A 21,588-nucleotide genomic window follows, 5' to 3' on the forward strand; every position below is an offset into this window, starting at 1 on the left:
CTTTCATGTAATTTTTTTAATATAGTGAGTGCACAGTTTCTGTATATATCTCTAAAAATCCCCATGGGCAAACTTACAAATTTTGTATTGAAATACACTAGCGTTTTCCTAAGAAGTGACTGGATCCAAGATATTTCATTCTGATCCATTTTGAAATAAGTTGTAAAGTTCAGATAACCTGAAGTTTGGGGACATTAAAATCTATGGTTCTGGGCCAGGCTTGTTTTATCTCTTCTCACTCCTGTTCCTTTTCTCTGTTCTATGGCTTCTGAAAAGTAGTCAGTGTGTCCACAGGGGGGAACTTATAAGCCTGAAGAGCCAAACCCAAACAGGGAGAAGCCCGACACTGTTGCTTATTAGTATTTTTGTCTTTGTCTCTGTAATTTGTCATCTGATTTAGTGCTTTGAACATGGATGACTTTCTTGTACAGAGGTCTGGAGAGGCATCACATAATGTGCTACATGTTGTATCCTCCTGAGGTTTACTGGTGCTGAGCTCTGACAGAAATGCATACCCTGAAGTCTGTGCTCAGTCTTCCGTGAGGAGGCAGCCAACCGCTCTGTGCAGCAGCAAATCTGCCAGCTGGCCATAGAGGGGCAATGGCATCAGCTGCAGCCTATCCCCTTTGCTAGCTACATGACATATCTGGTCTGGGAGGATTAGAAACCAGGGGAGCGGAGAGCAAATTGCTGCAGGGAGATGAGTTTTGGGGGCAGGGGAGCGCATTCACGCGACTGCTCTTTTGAACATCTCTCTCTTGATCCCAAGCTACCTGCTATACGAGATGGGGGAAGGGGGGACTGCAAAGGGAGAGTCTGACTTTCAGGAAGGACTATGGAGAAACATAACTCACATTAGTGGCGAGATTAAAGGATTACATTCAATTCACACCCCAGTCAAAATGAAATTTCAGCCTCTGCTTTTTGTGTAACATGCAGTGGGCCAGAGCTGTGACAGTGGTTACAGAGCTCAGCATCCTCAGCAGCACATGGAGGGAGAGGGCTCTAGTCACTGATTTCTGTGCATTTCCAGCTCTAGTACAAGTGTCTCCTTGCATGTGAAATACATACCGCTAATGAGCAGCTTCTCTTATTATGAATATAGAACCTGACCTATGGTACCACCTTTCCCTTTCTCTCACCCCCTATGCTGGATATTTCCTCAGATAATTTCGACGGGAAATCCTTTCTCTAAGGTATTGCAAACAGATATTGGAATCCTGTTTCTTAATTAAAAAACCAAAAACAGTAAATCCCAAAACAAACAAAAAAAAAACCCCACCCACAACATAAAAGCCCTCCTGGTAAAGCACTTCTTGGATATGGCCCGATATTACAGAATCTTGTGCACCAAATCACAGTGGAACTGGCTATTATATTCCTTGTGCATGAAATTACTTGAGAATGGAACCAGTTTCAATAGTAACTTTCCATTTGAGGGCTGGACTAGCTCAGTTTCTAAGGTCAGGTTTCTGGTGTGAATACCGGATTCCAAAACTGACATATATTAGATATGTCCATGATTAAAAATCATTATTGTGCTCCAATGAAGGCAGATAAGTACAGAGGAAGCAAGTTCTTTTTTCAAGTCAATAGTCACAGAGAGAACTCTACTAATCTGCCAGTTTTAGACATTTTGCTCTTCTTTGTTTACCCCTCAAATATTTTGTAAATTGTTGTTTCCTACCTTAGGTAGGTTTATATGCTATGACCTTGTAGATCAGCCCCATTCTTCAGCCATGCCAGTTTTTGCTCATTTTTGTTGAACGTTTCTCATTTATCTGGTAATAAGATGTTCAAAACTGAACACAGCATTGCAGATACAATTTCCTATCCACTTGGAGTTACAGTGCTTAGTTACACAGCCCAAAATTTTACTGGGCCTTTCCTGCTAACCTGTTTTTTTTTTTATATATATTCATGTATAGGTTGGTGCCTACAGTACCTAAGTGTCTTGAAATATCAGTGCTTTCCTCTCACAGAATGTGTGGTATGGATTGTTTTTCTGTGGGTATGCTGGTTGTTATTTTTCCAGGTTTATTATTTTTACTATATTTCTAACTGTGCTAAGAGGTCCAGGATTACTTGCTCATAATTTAGTAATTCACGATGATTTCATTGTCCTATATTTACTCTCTCTTCCAGACCTTTATTAATGTCAAATAAGACAGGATACCGCGTCGTCTGTTAGACTGTGCTCTCCTGTGACACAACTTTAGAGGCTGTTCATCAATGTAATAATAAAATAGTCAACTGGAGAGTTAAAAAGAAATTGTTGCCACATGCATTTAAACTAGAAGATAGAAGAAAAATCTACATCATTAGTGACGGTGTGAAGAGATAAAGCTACACATTTAAGCTCCAGGCTCTGTGGGTTTCCTAAGAGAACCAGGCAACTGTGGGGAAATTGCACAGGAGAAGTCCCACCTCCTCATGAGGCTGTTGGGCACTCCATTGTGTTCTTGCTTGTAGCTAATTGAATGCATTCTCCTTCCTCGACAGGTCCATGGGAAGTGTGTGTGTAGACACAACACAGCAGGGGACCACTGTGAGAAATGTGCACCGCTATACAACGATCAGCCTTGGAAGCCGGGAGATGGAAAAACAGGGGCACCAAATGAATGCAGAAGTAAGTGGGAGGGAGTTTGCTGATCCAGGCTTTCAGGATAAGCACTCACCATGCCAGCAGGCAAAGTTCCCTAACAAAGACTTCTGTCAATTTACACTAATGGTGCCATTACAGAAACTGGGGATAAGTTGGTGGTCACTGATGGAAAACTTCAGTATGCATGTTGTTTTACTGCAGCTGACCCATCTGGGCTATTGGGAAGTGGAATTTACAAGGCAGAAATCTGTTCTTCATGCAGCTATGTCCCCTCACATGTTTTAGAGTTCCAGAGTTTTGTGCAGGCCTTACAATATCATTCAGATTGGTCTGTCTTACTGTAAGAATACCACAGAGCTCGCAACCACCCAAGCTTCTCAGAACCTGCTGGAACTCTTACTCTGTGTTGCAATTTCTACTTTTTATGAAAATCAAGGATTGCAGGCAGATGAAATGTGTTACATTCAGATGTTTCCTTCATGATTTACAGTAGGAAAATTATACCATTTGAATAGTATTGCTGTGTCTATTATATCAGCCTGAAATACATTCTCCTGTTTCCCACTAGAGTGTCGCTGCCACAGCCACGCTGACAGCTGCCATTTTGATCTGAGTGTTTGGCTGGCATCGGGAAAGCGCAGCGGTGGAGTCTGTGACAACTGCAAGCATAACACAGAGGGCCATCGGTGTCAAAGGTGCAAACCAGGGTATTACCGAGACAGAGGGAAACCCATGTCTTCTACAGAAGTCTGCAAACGTAAGTGACTATTGTTACATGTGGTGAAGACGAATGGTGGAAGAATCATTAAAAGAAAGAAATCAGTCATTCCTATAAAAGTAACTCATGAGTATTACTATCCTTTCTTTGTATTCTTTTCCTAAGCTACAGGTTTCTGACCAAAGCTCATCTTCCTGATTTTCTGTGTCTATTTCTCCCACTGGTATCAGACTTTTTTTTTTTTTTGGTAGTGATAACTGCTCCAGTTCTCCAAATGCATTGCATTCTGGGGAAAGGTACATTCTTCTTGTGCTTGCATTTAAAATACTGTGGTTCCTTTTTCCTTAAGGTACGTTTTATTTACCTGTTTTTTTCTGCATCTCTCAAGACACTCTGTGCCTATGTATAGGCTATTGTTAAATTCCATTTGGTTGTGCAACATCTGTGCATATATATAACTAATAATGGCTGCAAGAGGTGTAGGAAGCATGAGACCTTGCATATCCACTTGGGAACAAACAGATCAGAGCTCAGTCAGACTTATCTCTGGATTATACAGCTGTATTATGGGGTGCTCTGCCCAAATTAATTGCCTCATTAGCACTTCAGCAGGTCATGTTAGGAAGTAACTCGAGCATAGAGGCACTAATGGTTGTACACAGAGGGTGTACAACCTCTGGATCAAGGCAGTTTCCACCCAGCCAGTCTGGAACATAGCCCAGATCTGCCTTACTTAGGGTAAACATTTCCTGAGTATCCTGCCAGGCTTCACACATCTGATTCCATCTGGCATCTATTTGGGAGGTTGCTATTTCCAACAATATACATAATTTCTCTTCTCTCTTTGAATAGTTTTCCTTCCCCTTAGCTCAGAGATCTGTTGCCAGCACAGAGAACTTCATCCTCTGTCATCTATACTCATGCCCACTGACATCATGTGCTTCTGAAGCTTACCTGACCCTTTGATATTCTTCATCTAGGTTCATCTTAAAACACTCAGGTTACAAAGACTCCTCTCCCTAGGACTGTATGGCCTGTGATATTACTTAAACGTTCTGTGCACAACACATCCTGTGCTTCGGCTCTTTTGTATTCTTGCCACTGGATCTTAGTGCCAGCACTGACTGCTTCCACACCACCTCTTCTTTTTGATTTCACAACGTTCATCACAGAACACTGATTAGCAGACAAGGCTGGGGGTGAATCTTACCCTGTATTTCATAGTGTCCCATGGTGGCCCCTTTCTAGTCCTGTTTCTACTCGGAGCAGATTTTCTACAGGGAAATACTGTAATGAGAATAATTTGTTGTGCCAGAATATTAGTTTTCTATCTCATAGTACCTGAAAGAATCTGTGTATGAACTCTTGTATTTAACAGCAGGTTGATGGTGTAGTAATCAACATCATGTGTAATATTAGATAACTGCTAAAGTCAAGGAGGACTGGAGACCAGTGAAGAGGAAAAAACATTGTTTGAAAATACAGCCTATCTGTGTGGAAACCCTAGAACAGTCTGCCTGGATGAAATCAGATCTTGGCTCTACCTCTGCCTCTTTTGTCTGGTCTGGTTACAGGCCTCTTAGTACCTCCTGCCAATACGCTGCATGGCAAAAGAAAAACTGTTCAGGAATTTACCTTGTTGAAAGAGCTTTATTCCTATCATGCCAGTCAAGCACAATGATGTTCTTTTCACCTGGGAACATGCTGCTGCCAGCAGAAGGCCCCCAAATGCAATGGTTTCCACTCTGACTGGCATGCTCAAGCCTAGATAGCTGCCATCCCACTTTAGCCACCTGAAAGTTGTATGTCTTTTCTAGGCTCCCTGGACAGTCAGTGGAGAAACAGTGGGACCTCTAGGGAATGACTTATTGAGGTCTAATGTAGATGCCTGAGATAGATGAGCTGAATTGCCCTCTAGAGGATAACTATTTCTCTTCCTTGGCTTAAGAGGTATTCTTGATCACTAGGCTGCACTAGAGTTTCTGTTGGTTGAGATGAATCTAACAGGTTTCATATGCTGTACCTCCGGAGAGAATTTTCAGGGAACGTTTTGTTACTTTGGTTATTATCAGTGATAGCAAAACCAGAAACACCAGTGCACACAGGCAGAGTTGTTTTGGTTAGAACAGACTCAGTTTGACAGAGGGAACATTTCACCTCCTGGACCATCATCAGCTCCTTATGCCTAGAGCTGATATTAAACTGAAAGGGCCTCATGTAGGATGTAAGATAGAGGCCCTCTTCTCCATCCTTTAGGTTGCAAAACTTGCATTGTTGTTAAACTTAATTGGGTGTGCTCTGAGTAAGTTGTTCAGTTTGTATGACCCTAAAAACAACTCTGGTTACCCAGGAAAAAACAGTTACTGTTTTGAGCATTGCTAATATGTAAGAAACCAGACAATTAGACCACCAGGTACATTTCTTTCATACCTCAGCCTGCTGATCATAAACTGAAAAGCTGCGACTTCTAGATTAGCATGTTTGTGAGGATTTAAATGTACCAATTCCAAGGCATCATCTAACTTCAAGAAAACCATGCAAAGAGTGCCAGACTAACAACACTAAATGAAAAACCCACCCACTGAGCAAGTGCTGAAAAGCAGTGATAAACTGCAAATGGATGATTTTGGTGAGAGAAACTGCTCCTCAGCTTCCCATTTTGAACTCAGAGGGAAAAAAAACCTCAATGGGAGATCAAAACTTGACCCTTGTGTACAGTAGATACTGAGCTGGGAAAGGAAATCTGATGAAAAAGCTGAATGAAATGCTGTGCTAATCCCTTTGAGAAAGCACGCTTGAAGAGTGCTCTGCCATCCAGAGCAAAGTCTATGTTCAGCTGCGACATCCCCCTCAGGCTCCCAGAAAGTTAACAGGACACTGCTCAGGCCCAGAAAGAGTCTTTAAGCATTAGTCATAATAATGAACAGCATTCTCTCTTAATCACTGCTAGGAAAAAAAACTTGTATAACAATTGGATGTCCTGGCACTATCCAAACCACCCTTTGCTGACCCTCCAGTGTGAGACTGCAAAGACATTCTCTTGAAAACAAAAAAAAAAAATCTGTTGAATTTTGCCATGTAAGTGTGAATCTGCTATTTCTTTTTGTCTGCAGAGGTAGCCTGCATCCGATCCCTTTGCTTCTCCTATTCCTAGCAGCTGGGGATGAATGAGAGCCAGGGTGTGTGCACAGCCTTGTTTTGAGACTGCTTAGATCTATGTTTAAAAAAAAAGAAGGCATGAAAAGATCCCCAGAGCAAGGCACACACCTGCCTGTTATTGGGGGTGACAACACAGGATTAAGTAGTTTGGATATAGACTTGTATGGGAGCTTTGACTCGGAAGCCTAATCGTTTCCTAACCAATGGTTAGAAAAGCTGCTGTATCCTTGGCTCTTTCCTGTGGCTTATTTGAAGGCTTAAGGGATCCTTCTGAAATGGCACCATCTTTTGTACTCACCCTTTGCTTAGCTTAAAAAATAATGCAGGCATGTAGACCCATTAAAATGGGTCTCCAGGAAAACAAGCTTTTTTACTCTAAGCACAAGGGTTAAAAATAAAATGTGCCCAGATGCACATGCACACACACACGCGCACACACTCTGAAAAGCTCTGCTTCTCATCCTTTTACTTCTGAGCAGAGGGAGTGAACTTTTAATTGTTATATCACAAAGCCTGATCACATCTTGGTTCAAAGTCTGTTTTAATCAGCCCTGACCACACATGCAGCTGTCTATCTTATTTCCTTCATTTAAGAAACATCATTGGCTGAGTCAATCCCCACATCTGACATGCTTCAAAAATTACCCTGATTTGGTCATATGCTCCAAAGATGCACATGTATATATTTCAGATTCAAAAGGCTTTGTTTGATTTTTGCCTGTTTTTCATCAAATAGCCAGAGTCTCCTCATAGCTATATCTTATGTAGTATTATTAGACAGAAGTTTAAGGCAAGATAGGTCAAAGTCTACTGAATTACCTGGAGCACTTGCTATCTTCCTATGAGTTGGGACCGTATTTTTACAACCAATACTGCATTTCACATCTGTGTCTAATTACATAGGAAAGACAGCCATGCTGAGGGCAGACCTATTTACTGAGGACTTGAGTGGAGAGTGCTGTATGAATTATTCATTTATCATTATTCTTTGTCGTCTCCTTTTTACAGTAGTTCCTGACAAAACAAACTTAGTATAGGAGTGAGACTAAAAGGCAAGAGGATGCTTGGTGATACTTTGTGACTGACAGCCAATTCTAAAGTACAATGATGAAATTTTTCATTACACTGCTGTCAAGGGGAGAACCCAAATAAACCAGCCATCTCTGAGCCAAAACTGTCTGCACACCGTCCCTAACATAATTGATGATGCCTTTGACAAACAAGGCCATTGTCATGTCGGCTGGTGTTTTGTTAGACAGGGAGGCAGATAGAGAGAAAACTAGGGTTTGCCAAGAGAAAAGAAGCAAAAATCAGCAGGGAAAGATGCTGTGTTGTCAAATATTGGGAAATGTAAAAGGGTGAGGTTTTAGAAACTTGGTTTTATGTTTCTTTAATTGTGAGGTTTATCTGCAAATCTGTGGTACTATTAAACAGATAAAATCCAGTCGTCAACAGCTGCCCTTTCAGCATGTGACATGTGGGCTCTTATTTTGGGAGTTACCTTAGATGCACAACTGGGATTTTGGCCGTAATACTCTGGAAGCCAGACAATGTACACACCCAAGCTGAAACGCTAAACAAACACAGACTGAGTAAAGCGTTCGCAAGCCACTTGTATAACTCATCTGAAAGTGTTGTACATTTATTGATTCAGCTTGTTTTCTGATCCACCAGAAGCTGTCTCAGTTTCTAATTGGGGAATATGTCCCACAATTCATTCTGGAACATTAGTTTTCCTGAACTGTAGCCCCAAAATGAGAAAAAAAAATGAGAGGCACTTTTTTCCTACCCCCTTATCAGCTTCTGCCAATGCTGTCAGTCACTGTCCTGTAGTACTTTCCCTTAGGGATAGGATGGGAGAAGGTCTCATCTTCCTGAATCAGGATCCAGTCTCAGTTGGTGATAGGTAGTCTAATGATGCTAATGATTTACCCATCTGTTATGTAACCCTAACTGATGAAACCTGAAAACCAGAAATAAGATGGGAATAAAGATGGACCCAGAAGTTGCAGAAATATAAGCAATTTAAGGTGAAAACTCCACAGGTAGATCCTACTTACAGGGATATTACAGTGAAATCAGAAACCTGGATTCAAGCCAACCCAGATGTTGGCAACCTCTTACTGCTTGTGGCTCAGACCTGTCTGCAGTAAAGGAAGTGTGTGCTTCACATCCTTATCCCCAAATCTATGACATTCGTATTTTTCAGTGACGGATGGAACTAAGTGTCTCCTCTTTTAGGGTGATGTAGTCAGCCCTGCAAAAATCTGGGCAAAAATAATTCAAGCTGAGCAGCAACAAATCAGAACTTGCCTTTGAAACTGTCAGTGCTAATGAGCACTTCATTGTTACACCTGCTCTCCAGAACTGACAGCAAAATCCCTGGGTTTGCTCCCAAAGTCAAGACTGCTTTGTGGCAAACAGGCAAGCCTGCTGCCATCCGCCAACCAGCTCATTGTGTTGAGTACATTGCCCATGACAGCACGCTTATTTTCTGTCCTTAGGCTATTGTGCTAGTGTCCCTTGAAAACAACGGATGGAGATCCGTCTACAGCGGAGTGTAATAATATTATTAAAAATATTGGCATAAAGAACATAGGGCATGGTGAAAAAAATAACTATGTAGTAAGCAGATCATAAGAGAAATATCCTTTAAACAAAATTGCTCACCATTTTTCTTGTACTATTTTCGAAAGATCTTTTCTTGACCATCAAATACGAGGTTGTAAATGACAGTGAATCTGTCCCTGCTACACTGAACACTCTTTATAGTCATATACTTTCCCCTTCCCTTTGGAAAATGATGTATGGAGTTGGAGTGTTCATTTGGTCTCCTATGTGAGAGCTCATGAAGAAAAGTAGTTACAAGCAATGATGGGCAAACTTCAAAAGGTTTGGAAATCATGTTTGGTTCAGGTAAGCATCCAAAAGGCTGGCCCCTGATCCAAGCTATCTAAACACCTTGGGTGTTCAACATTTAACTGAAAATCTCTGTTAAAGCAGGTCTTAGCCATAAGATTTTTGATTCTGCCCTCTTCCAGATGGATGAAGTAGTGATGCATTTCCTTTTTGGTCTCTGCTACAATCAAAAGCCAGGGCATGCTGCTTTGTTAATACAAAAAAGAGCTGAAATATGAAGGCCTGGAGTTCAGCTCAGGTCTCATTTTATTCATACCTGTTTAAATACCAGAAATGAGTGGGTGTGTTTATTGCTTGTATTTTACCTCTGCAAAGCTGTTAGCACAAGGCTTGACCATCTCAGTTAGCCTCTGCCCTGATAGAAAGGAGTCAGCTGTGTTGGCTTTGCACCACTATCTGTATATTACTTTCCACCTCACCCCCTGATGCTGTCACGTTGGGAATGTACTGGTGGAGTGGGATTATGACGGCTTATTGTCTGTGAAGGCAGAGTTGTCCACAGGAGCTGTAACTGTCTGTTTTACTACCACGTTGCCTTGAGTTGCCAGGCTGGTGTCAAACTGGCAATAGCATTAGAAAGATCTGTTTGGTTTTTTTTTCTCCTATTTGCTCATCTCCATATATATGTAAAATATGTCTAGTGAGTTTAAAGATCTTCTCTCATTCTGTCCACCTTCCTTATAATAAATCTGCTCATTTATCTGTACAGAAAATTTCATCAGCTTGCTTACACACATACAGTACTTGATGGTGAGATATGTCCCTTAGAACTTGCACTGAATTGTGGACTCTTTGGGAGGCAGAAATTGAAAAAATGTTTCAGGTCATTTGAACCACTTGCATAAGCTGCATCTAGTCCCAGAGGAAACAGTATCTTTGTGATCTCTGTGTTCTCAGGAAAGACAGAATCGGCAATAGCTATCTTTTTTTTTTTTTTTTTTTTTACCTTGTCCATGCTAGCAAATCTTTTTGCAAAACGCTTTAAAAGTGAATCACCTGTAAGCCCCTTTAAAAATCAACACACTGTGGAGGCTTCCTGCCACTGCTGCAAAACCCTGTATGGTCAAGATTTGTGTAGTAGGGAAGAACTGTCTTTTGCACATAAATGGGTCCTAGTTGTACTTGGTTTGCTGTGCTTAATGAGTTAAAAATAAACAAAAATTATCTTGCAAATGTAGGCTGACAATGCAATGTTTATCAGTTCTGACTTAAAACTACTGAGCGTAAGGAAGAGGGCATGAGTTTATCAGCCTTGAAAAAGTGTCACTTAACCAGATGACCCCTGGGCACATAATCTCAGTCACCTCTTACCGTATCTCCATAGCTTGCGCCTGCCAGCCAATGGGTTCAGCCAACGCAACTTTCAGCAGAAGCTGGCGATGCCACCCCAAGACAGGATTCTGCTACTGCAAGCCAGGTGTGGCAGGCCCCAACTGCGATAGATGTCTCATGGGCTACTGGGGCTTTGGAGAAAACGGCTGTCGCCCTTGTGACTGTGCCAGAGACTGCGACCAGCATACTGGAAACTGTTTCAATGGGTAAAGAAACCCTCCTTGGGGTTCACTTTGAGATGGGATTCTGTGAAATGAAACAAAGAATAACCGAAATACTGCAGCACTGACAGTGCACAATAATTTGAAAAGGTGGCGGTAAATCATAAAAGGTTTCTTAGATTCCATTCGGTGTCTGGCACACTTTAAAGTCCATTGTATTATCCAAGGCAATCTCAAAATTATGACTTTTTGCAGTAATAAGAGGCAACTCCATAACCCCACACAAATATGTACAGCATCTTTAAATATACCTGTTTGCCTTGGAAATACATGGGAGAGTCTGGAAAGCTTGCCTCTCATCTAGGCCCAGGGTAAAATGAATTACAAGGTCTCCCTCTTGTTTCTAGAGGGCAGGCATCTGCACCCCAAACATGCATTAATCAGTACAGAAATATATATGATTTGCTGAGTGACTGCAGTTTTATGGGTCCTGCAGGTGTCCTCAGTTCCTAGTGACATCAACATGCAGTCACTAACTTCAGTTACTCAATTCAATAAAAGCAAATAAACAAAGCAAAAAAGGCCCAGTGCATAGTTACTTTTAAAAACGTGAAGTCAGCAGCAGTAAGGCCTAAATAAAAGCCTAGATCTTGTGATCTCTCTATACAGCATGGTCTTGCTCTCATTTGCACTCCCAACATGAAGAAAGCAAGCTCATCTGTCTGGATACAGCCACATGCTGCAAACCCGATTCCCACCCATCTCATGTCCTAACCAAGTCTTCTGTTTTATGTGTCCCCCCAGCTACGACAATGAGCCATTCTTCAACATCCCCATTGGGGGACGAATCCCTGACACTGTGCAAATGCTAACCAACGAGAGCGAAGAGGAGTGGAAATGGAATGACCATGAGCAGGGATTTTCTGCACTGAGGCACCCAGGTACAGCCCAGAGTCTGGGAACATTTAGTAACTTCACTCAGGGTGAGCTCTTTCTTGTCTCCACCCTGACTTAAAGTCCCCCACTCTTCTCTAGCTTGTCTGTCCCCCATCTGCTGGCAACATCTGCTCATCTGAACTATATAGGTTATCATTAAACTTACACTGCTATTTTCCAAACTACTTGTACTATCCAACTTTGGTTTTGGAAATTGGTAAGTCATGAATAAGATTGTGTGGAAAAAATACTCTCCTTTTGTTGTAATTATAGTCATAATGCTTATGATTTTACACAGCTCCTGTTCAAACAGTCAACTGCTGTTCAGAACTTCAAATGCTATTTGTAAAAAGATCATGTCGGCCATCACTGAAATGCACCACCTCCAGGGTGGAATGCAAGCAATTTTAAGAGCAAGATATTCTTCCTGGCACAACAGCTGAGGAGATAAAATAAAATATACTGTATCCAGGTAAAGTTACAAAGAAAGTAGGCCTATAAAATGAGGTGGAGCCTTTAATACTTACACAGTTCTCGGTTTCGCATGCCTTGTAAGAAGGTCAGCACTTACCACCATCAATGGCTTGGTAAGACTCAGAGGTAACAGTGCCACCTATTGCATATCTTGACTTTTCCAAGAGGGATATTACCTTGATACTAGTGAGGATCAGCACTTCTTAGCTTATGGGATCGAATAAGGATATTGTTACTTACATGATTTACACCTGGATCTGATTCTTACAAATCTCTTTATTAGTATCAGTTTATTAACGGTACAATAGACCCCATGAGGACTGTATTTTACTTGACAGTACTGATCAGATTTCAGAACAATTATTGTATCATGTAGCAAGAAACAGATTTGCAAATAACTGAGCTCACTCTCAAATTTACTCTTAAGGTCTATCCAGATTACAGAAGCTATATGCATATAACTTTATAATTGAGTATCATTTGCTCTTCTTTTTTTTTTTCCTCTCCTCATTTGCTTCATGTCCTGGCTCTTCTCCAACCCTTTGTGTTCTTTGGTTCCCCTGCTAGAAAAGTGTGTGTGCAAAGAAAAGGTGCTTGGAAGCGTCACTGACTTCTGCCAAATGAAATATGCTTATGGTAAGTGGGTAACATGCCCCCAAGGTATGAAAATTTCACAATGTTCTCTCTATGCACATTATTAGCTGATAGCTATGAAAAATGACAGGTCTGACTAAGTCATAAAATAAGAGGTAGGATTTCTTCTGCCTTTTTTGGCTAGTGACATGTCCAACCTCTGATCAGAACTGAACAGGATTTTTCATGCAAGGCTCTGTGGTGTCTCCTCTCCAACCACTTAGTTTCCCTCTTTACAGCAGAAAGAGTGCTAGAATTATAACTCAGTGGAATAGCTGGCCTCTACATCAAGAATAAATGACAAAAGTTTTGCATCTAAAGTGCTCTTGTTTTTGCACGCATTATACAGGTGCAAATGGTCAATCTTATCTAACAAGAATGTATTTAATACTGCCATTTATGAACACCTAGTTCATGCCAGCCCATGAAGCAAGAAAGAAAAGCTCTGGGATCCAGAGGTTTGATGTGCTTGTGTCACGAGACAACAAAGCTTGCTTGTGGGGCTGATCTAGATGAGACTATCCTGCCAAAAAGTTATGGGATCCTATTAAATTAAAGGAACAGAAATTTATCATGGCAACCAGATGTTGGGCCACAAAACAAAAATGCTTTTTCTGGTTTGTTGTGCAATCATGGAATTTTAGCCATGTGACATGCCTGCAGTCTGATGGGAAACTTGACTTCCTTCCTGTAGAGTAGACAGTCCCTTCCCACAGGACAATTTTTGAGAGGCCAGCGTTAAAGTTCAACACAAGTTTTCAGACTGCAAAATATAAAGCCTAGAATCAGTGCACTTAAAATCAGACTGTTACCTACGGATCTGTTTTTTCCACTCTTCTTGTATGTATATACATACAAGTGCTTTCCTATGACTTTCAGGCATTTGACATCAACCATTAAAAAGAAATTGCTAAATAACATGGTGAAAGGATCAGTTAACTACTTCAATAGAAAAATCTAGGTTTCCTTCTCCAAATCTATTTAGAAGAACCATGACTTAAGTGGATGAGCATTAGAATGCACTTTCTGTACAACTGCAGTGTTCTTTCATGTCTTCTTTCAAGGTGTTAAAATTCTACCTTTTAGCAGCATAAAACAAAATTAACCTAAAAATTCATTGATGGTCTGATATGTTTTCTGGCAGTGATAAAAGCAAGAATCCTATCAGCTCATGACAAAGGAACCCATGCAGAAGTTGTTGTGAAAGTGAAGAAGGTCCTGAAATCAGGCAAAGTGAAAATTGCTCGGAGCAACAGAAGTATTTACCCAGAATCCTGGACCAACAGGGGATGTACATGTCCCATTCTCAACCCTGGTAAGGATAAAATGCTTACCAGGCATTTTCCTTCCCCAGTAAACAGCAGTGACAATTCATTATGAACATTAGCTATGGCTACTCAGTACTTCCCATCAGTCTTTCCAGGACAGAGTCCTTTGATCCTTCCACACCAAAGAGGTAGTCAAAAGACAGCTGCAGGAAAAAGCATTCTCTTATCAGAAACCAAAGTTTTACCAAAAACTTCCTGTAAAAGTTTTACTTTCAGTGACTTTATTTGATCTCCCAGAATACATGTGACTAGAAGAATGTTTGTGAGAAAAACAAAAAATCCCTTTATTTTTATGTCCAAAGAGTTTTCTTCCTCACTCTGTATTCTTACATCACATTCTACTTCTTTTTGGAAAAACTATAAATTATTATGAAAATGTTGGAAAGTGGAGGGAATCTAACTTCTTCTATGCCTTTGTAATAGTTTCAAATAATGAAAAGTAAGTCTTCCTTCTTTCTTCTACTGTAAATTCTGGTGCATTCAGTGGTTTGTTCCATCAAGGCCTAAAGCTGACAACCTGCAGCATACTGGAAACCAATTATGGGTGGAGAGCATAAAACCAAATTAATTTAATTTAAAACCAAGTAAGATAGGAAAACCTTTACTAGTTAGAGAAATCATCTTTAAAGTAAATAAAGCCCCTCTTTTTATAACCAGTTTAGAATAGGTCTCTAGGTTTGCTCCCTAATCACATTCTATTAGAATGATCTATGTTTGTTCACCTTTAGTTATGGGAAACTCACTGCAGCAGTGGAATGGGAAAGTAGGGTAGTGGAAAGCAGCAACTTTCTCCCCAGGTCTGCTACAGGCAGAAATATCACACAAGACTGCAAAGCTCCGTACTACTGCTCAGTATTGTTATCAGTGGCTGAGAAGACACATTCCTCAATTCAACCTTCCCTCTTGCTGCCTTTCCTGGAAGACAACTTAGTGTGGACCACATAGAGAAATAAGTTTACTCGAACAGCTAAAATCTCTGGGTAAATCTCAGAATCCTGCAAATTTGAGCCTGGACTCTATTTTTTCAACTAGACTCATACAATCATTTAGGTCGGAAAAGACCTTTAAGATCACTGAGTCCAACCATAAACTTAACACTGCCAAGTCCACCACTAAACCATGCCCCTAAGTCGATGCTAAGTGTCTAATTCTGATAGATTTTTGATTATTCACAGCCATTCTTTGTATCACTGAAGTTCCAAGTCTTTGGGACCGTGTCCTGGGATCAGTACCCAAATAAGACAAAGACTTTAGGTGTCATTACCATGACCAGTAGTGTATGCTGGGGATCATGTTTCACTGCTCAGCCATATACCACAGAAAACAGTGACTTGTCAGCACTCTAAAAGCAGCCATTGATAGAAAAATTACCCCAAGTTTTTTCCTCTGAATAGATTAAAGACATATCCACTGAGTGAAAAGTGTCCTGGTTTCAGCTGGGATAGAGCTAATTGTGTTTTAATCCTTCCTTCGCAGTAGCTAAAATTGTTGTGTTTTGAATTCACTAAGGGATTTGATATGAGAAGAATGTTGAACATGTACTTATGTTTTTAATTGTTGCTAAGAAATCAAGGACTTTTCAATTTCTCATGTCCTGCTAGTGTGCGGGTACACAAGAAGCTAGGGGGGAATGTAGCCAAAACAATGGACCCAAACTGGCCACTGGAATATTCCATATCATCAATGTCATGCCTGGTATATAGATAAGGTTTGATCAGAAAGCTCCACTCAGGCTTTTGGGGTGGTGATTTCAGGATTCTCTCTTCTCTGGGATTGTGCTGGGCATTGGTCAGTGGGTGGTGAGCCATCGTATTGTGCATTACCCATTTGTTTTTTCTACTGTTATTTTAATTTTATTTCAACTATTAAATTGGTTTTATCTCAACCTATGAGTCTCCTTCCCCCTATAACTCTCTTCCCCATTCCCTGGGTATGGGGAGGGTGAGCGAGTGGCTGTGTAGTGTTTGGCTGCTGGACAGATTTAAACCATGATAAAAGAACTCCTTGTCCTTCACTTACACTGTTAAGGTTTAATCTAACCTTTAAGACAAGTCCTCAGCTGAAATTAGCCACATATAAGAGACAGCTGTTTTAGTAAAGGCTGTGTCAAATCAAACTCTGTATGAATTTTTCCTGTTATGGCAAAATGACCTGTACTGTTTCAGACACAAATTTTGTCTTCTATTATCTGTATCAAGTGAAAGACTGCATCAGAATTTGCACTGAAGTGTAATGTGGAAACTGAGCTCTCTGTTTTGAGGTAATCATTGAATTCACACATAAAATTTTTGACTTAACATAGTCCAAGTGAATATGGTGCTTTCCTTTATTTAAACTCCAGTGGCACACTTGTGCATAATTATTTACCAGAGCTCCTGTGAAACTCTGGGAGCCCTGAATTAGACATGAATAAAATATATTGCATAAATATGATGAGAGTACATCTGATCCCACACAGATATTTGAAGAGGGAAAATATCAGGACATTTTTCTCCTTTGTACCTCTCTAGCTTTACTTTCCACCTCTTTAGAAACACAGGGCTGAATACATATGGCTCAGAAATTTAGATGCTAGTGAGATGTTATGCCACTGACTCTTGACATAAATTAAAGCTAGGGACAGGTTCCAGTCACTGCAGTTCTGAACTCAAACCTGATCATTTGCACATGGAGGTGTTGAATTGGTAAGTGGTAAGGCCACTGGAACTAAATCAATTTGTAGTTGTAATTCCTGAGCATAGCTGTATGACACTGATCCTGTGAGCCCAGGAGTCATCATTGACTATATGTACATGAAAATATGTATAGACATAAGATGCCACATGCATAAACTGGATGAAGCTGGCTAAGATGCTACATGCCAGATATTTATGAAATAGAGAAATTCTGCATTTAGTTTTGTTTTCTTCTATTTATTGACTGAAGTTTCCCCCCCCCACCTTTTTTTTTTTTTTTTTAAACTAGGTACTGACTATCTTATAGCAGGCCAAGAGGACTCTAGGACCAGCAAACTCCTTGTGAACATGAACAGCCTGGTGAAACCCTGGAAAGCATATTTGGGAAAACAAGTATCAGATATTCTTCGAATTGGGTGCAAATAATTTCTGCTTCAGAAGTTACAGTGCTGAACTTTGCCTTTTAGTAACACTGCAGTGAAAGGTATAGTTAGTTCATGCGTTTCCATTCAACGTGCTCCTAGCTGAAGTGATGAAAGCAGACTTACCATCCTTTCTCCTTTCACATGCTTAGACAGGAAACTTGGGACATGACTACTTTTTTTTCAGAAAATGCACAGCTTTATCAGACAAAATTAATTACTGCATCACACATAGGTTACAAGTCAGTTTTTAATTTGAGCCTGATTCTACACACCCACAGAATCATTTTACAAGGAAAAACTAAAGATATGGATTAGTGTTTCCACACTTCAGGTCAGAGCTTGATCTTAATATGTAAAAGCTGCTTACATAATGCATTTGTTACTTGGGTGTAGTTTTCTTTATAAGTGACCACTAACAGGCAGCAATTTCTTTCAGCTTTACAAGTGGCATAGTACTAAATGAGCATGTCAAACAATACTTATTTAAAAGAGCTCAGATTGATTTAACATCAGACTGCAATTATGCCAATACAACAGGTTGCTTTCTAGAAGGCATTATTATCCCCCTGCTGAACAGAAACAAACTAACACATGACTTATCTTGGGACAAGGTCCTTTATAGATGTACAATGCTATCATCAGTGCTTAGCACTGAGGTCTTCTGCAGAAACCACCTTGGCTCAAGCTTGATTCCAAATACAACCCCTGCTCTCTAAGGTCATTTTGCTCTTTGCTGTAGTACTTTAGTCTCCAACACCACAGAGGTTTCACAGTGGTTACCGCTAGAAAGCCTTAATGCTAGGAAAGAGCCAAAACATGTGAGAAACAAGCAGTTGCTCTCATGTTAAGATTGTAACAGTACAGAAGCCACAAGACAGAAGCAGAAGGTAAATGGATTGGCTGGACTGTGTACTAAATGAGGTAACTACAGTTCCTGTGAGAGCAACCTGGCTATTTGAACTGTGCTCAAGACCACTGGCATATGATTGTACTCAGTGCTTTCATTCTCCTTTATTTCTCTTGGTCCTGCTTCAGGTTGATATACTGAAGCTAGGCTTCCTTTCCATTGTGCACGAGGATTATCCTTCTCTCCACGGAAATCGTTAATATCTGCACTCTAGGTAAAAATAGTTCTGTTCTGCAAAAGCATTCTTTCTAAATCAATTTTACACTACCCTATAGTAATTAAGAGGTAGCTACTTAAATAATTCTTTAACACTGTATTTTGAAGAAACTGTAGTTTAAGACCTGTGTCCCCTGTTTAAGGACCCACAATCAAATGAAGCTGATTGGAGCATGCTCCCTCTTCAAAGTAAAGCAGAAAGTAATGAGTCCGTCTATTCTTTCATGGGGTTACAGAGAAAAAGCATGCACACATGCTACTTTTGCATATTACTAGTCCATGTCTATAATTTAATGCTCTCAGGAAAGAGGAGATATCTTCACTTAGCTCTGTCTGACTGGAACACGGAGTATCTAGAAAAACCTAATACTAATGCAGAATGATGGAAGTCCCAGTCCACAGTTTAGGCCATTAGGTTGTTCTCTGTCATTAGGACCATGAAAAAACAGCTTATTTCATTCCATTTGTTGCTGTTTTCCTTTTAACTTCATAGTGGTTGAACAGCAAAAAAACTCACAAGTTTATTTGGAAATGGATGACAAGCAGCTATTTACAAAATAAAAGCTCCACTTTTTTCCCCTAATAGTGCATAAACAGTGTTTCTTCTTCTCCCCCTTTTCAGAAAGTCTGTCCTTCTCCATTGCCATTGCTTTTCCTCTTTCACTTCATTATGTATTTGTTGTTACCTAAAGTGGTATCCAACAATGTGGCGTTTCCACCAAGCCATTTAATTAATGCAATAAAACACTGCTTAACCAAGGAATTTGGCTTAATTTGAAATGTCAGCTTACAGAAATTAAGAGCATAGTAACTGCTTTCTTTACTGTCTCCAGAAAAGATAAGGAACATGCTCTTCAAGAGAGGCCACTTTACCTACATGGGATCTTATTTAATGATGATCATATTCCATTTTGGTTTTTAGTCAGTACCGTATTAAAACAAACTCCCCTATTCCACTTTTTGTATCAGATTGGTGATTCTGTGGGGAGGGTAAACATCTGTACAGTTCCTTTCTGTGGATGAAAATTTTTTTTTAACACGGTCATTTACAAGCACTTCTAGCCATTGCTAGTAGAAATATAATGTGGAACAAAAATATTGATACCCTGGTGTGTTCTCTTGGGGCCTACTATAATACAATAATTAATGATTACCAAATGCAAACAAGATAGCCATCAATGTATCACACATTTCAGATATCTCAAAAGTAGGTGATACACATTCAGAGAACAGTGTAAAGCAAGTAAAGTGGGGGTACTAAAAAATTTCCCATCTTTTTGAATCTCTGATTTACATGCTGGTATCTGTATAACTAAGTCTACTTCATTCCCTCCATTAGTTAGAAACATTGCACAATTTGTATCAGCTACTAGCTCGTGTTTAATGGTTTTGCTCAACAGAGTAGCAGCTATTCCATGAGCATGGAATTTAATTTGAAAGTGAAAAATAAAAGCACATTAGGGTGAGTCAACACTGAAAGTTGACTTTTTATTGGTATCATTACTTCTGCTAATCAGGTATCTCTGAGTTCATAGAGAAGAATAAAGTTTCAACTCACACAGAACTACCATGTGCAATCTTTGTTCTGCAGTGCTACAAGCCAGGTAGCCTGTCTGAAAATAAGTACCTGAATAGAAATGAACTGCATAGATCAAGTTAGAACAGCTGTTGATTAAGGAAGAGATGAGAAAGTTTAAATTGATCACTGTGAGACTTTGGAAAGGAAAAAAGTTATTTTCTTGTCTACTGGTACCTGAAATGAAGATGAGCATGAGGCACTGCAAGATGACAACTACCTTCCTAAGTAGAAGCTGTTACATATTCCTCAGAACAAGCAAACAAGATCATACATATTAAATTAAAAGAACTACCACAGAAGGTATGGTATACCTGCACCAAAACATAATTGTTTTGTAGGCCTGTCTACAGTATCACATACCTTGTGATCTTGTCTGTGATTGTGTGTCTTAGGTAGCACAGTAATACAAAGAATACTAACATGGAAAAAAGGATGAATTTGCCCAATACAGAAGTGGCTGGACAGCTTTTTAGTATGTCTAAAATGGGACCTGTCTTTAAAATGGCCACACAAATAACCCTACAGCACACAAATAGACAAGGTGTCTCACAAGCAGTAGCAACCACATACCAAACAGCAGCAACGATGTATCACTTGGAAATCCTGCATAAGGATGAAATAAAAGCCTTTACCCACAAGAAAATAAGTCTGGAAAGCTGTGGAAAATTTGTAATAGAGCAGGTGATAGTTTGAAGCAGAAGCATGTGTAACTTCACAGATAGCAACAAACTCAGGATTGCTGGATGTCAAAGTAGCTCTCTCTGTTAACAGCTGTGCAGCACATGTATCCATGAGCACACGATCATTCTGGCAATGCGGACCCTTAAAGCATCAAAGTAGTCTGGCAAGCAGCTAAGAAAGAAAACATACCCACGCACAACCCTTGTGCACTGCTCTCCTGAGAGTGGCTCACTGCTATAAAAAGTAAGTTTTCCCTGTAGCATTTACCATATCTCATAGTTTTTCCACGCTGCTTGATGTAAGCTTTCTTTGAAGTGATATAATTCACATGATGTGCTCCCTCAAGTCCTCCAGACCTGGAAAAGTTAGTGTGTTATTTGTTATGTGTTGTAGCACCTTTTTTTTTTTTTTTTGTACTTAAAAACTTCAATTAAAAATACTCAGACACTTATATTGATGTGAGGTTTGGGATCTGTTTTTAAAATTTTAAATCATGCAATCCTCAAACCACATGCACATTAATTCTTCAAGTTAATAAACCACAAACACTCCAAACAACAGGCTCTTGCTTCAGTAGTGTTAGCAAAAAGTACATTTGGTATGAGAACATGTACAAATTAGAAACACGACAGGTACAATTAATTATGTAAATGCTATGTTAATTCAATATCTGATCAAACCCCAGTCCTGCAAAATCTTGTATGTAGGCACCTGCAGGTGCTTAATTCCCATTAGAAATATACACATGAAATTTTACTGGTTTAAGATCTGATGAGGTTTAAAAAAAGAAAAAAAAACCTAACCGGTCCTAAAACTGCTCCTTTATGCTGAGTTGATTTA

General features: G+C 40.0%; 1 protein-coding gene across 1 annotated transcript in view; it reads left to right on the forward strand.

The window, feature by feature from the left end:
* LOC104366439 (netrin-4) overlaps nucleotides 1–21,180 on the forward strand; it is a 56,599-nt gene extending 35,419 nt beyond the window's left edge. The window contains exons 4-10 of the mRNA XM_032994926.2: nucleotides 2,503–2,629; nucleotides 3,174–3,362; nucleotides 10,726–10,939; nucleotides 11,699–11,835; nucleotides 12,872–12,940; nucleotides 14,082–14,252; nucleotides 17,230–21,180. Of these exons, the coding sequence (XP_032850817.1) occupies nucleotides 2,503–2,629; nucleotides 3,174–3,362; nucleotides 10,726–10,939; nucleotides 11,699–11,835; nucleotides 12,872–12,940; nucleotides 14,082–14,252; nucleotides 17,230–17,366 (1,044 nt within the window). The 3' untranslated portion in view covers nucleotides 17,367–21,180. The remainder of the gene's footprint in view (nucleotides 1–2,502; nucleotides 2,630–3,173; nucleotides 3,363–10,725; nucleotides 10,940–11,698; nucleotides 11,836–12,871; nucleotides 12,941–14,081; nucleotides 14,253–17,229) is intronic.
* The last annotated feature ends 408 nt before the right edge of the window (nucleotides 21,181–21,588 follow it).

This window comes from Tyto alba, unplaced genomic scaffold, assembly GCF_018691265.1.
Source record: "Tyto alba isolate M040663 unplaced genomic scaffold, T.alba_DEE_v4.0 Super-Scaffold_3, whole genome shotgun sequence".
NCBI lineage: Eukaryota > Metazoa > Chordata > Aves > Strigiformes > Tytonidae > Tyto > Tyto alba.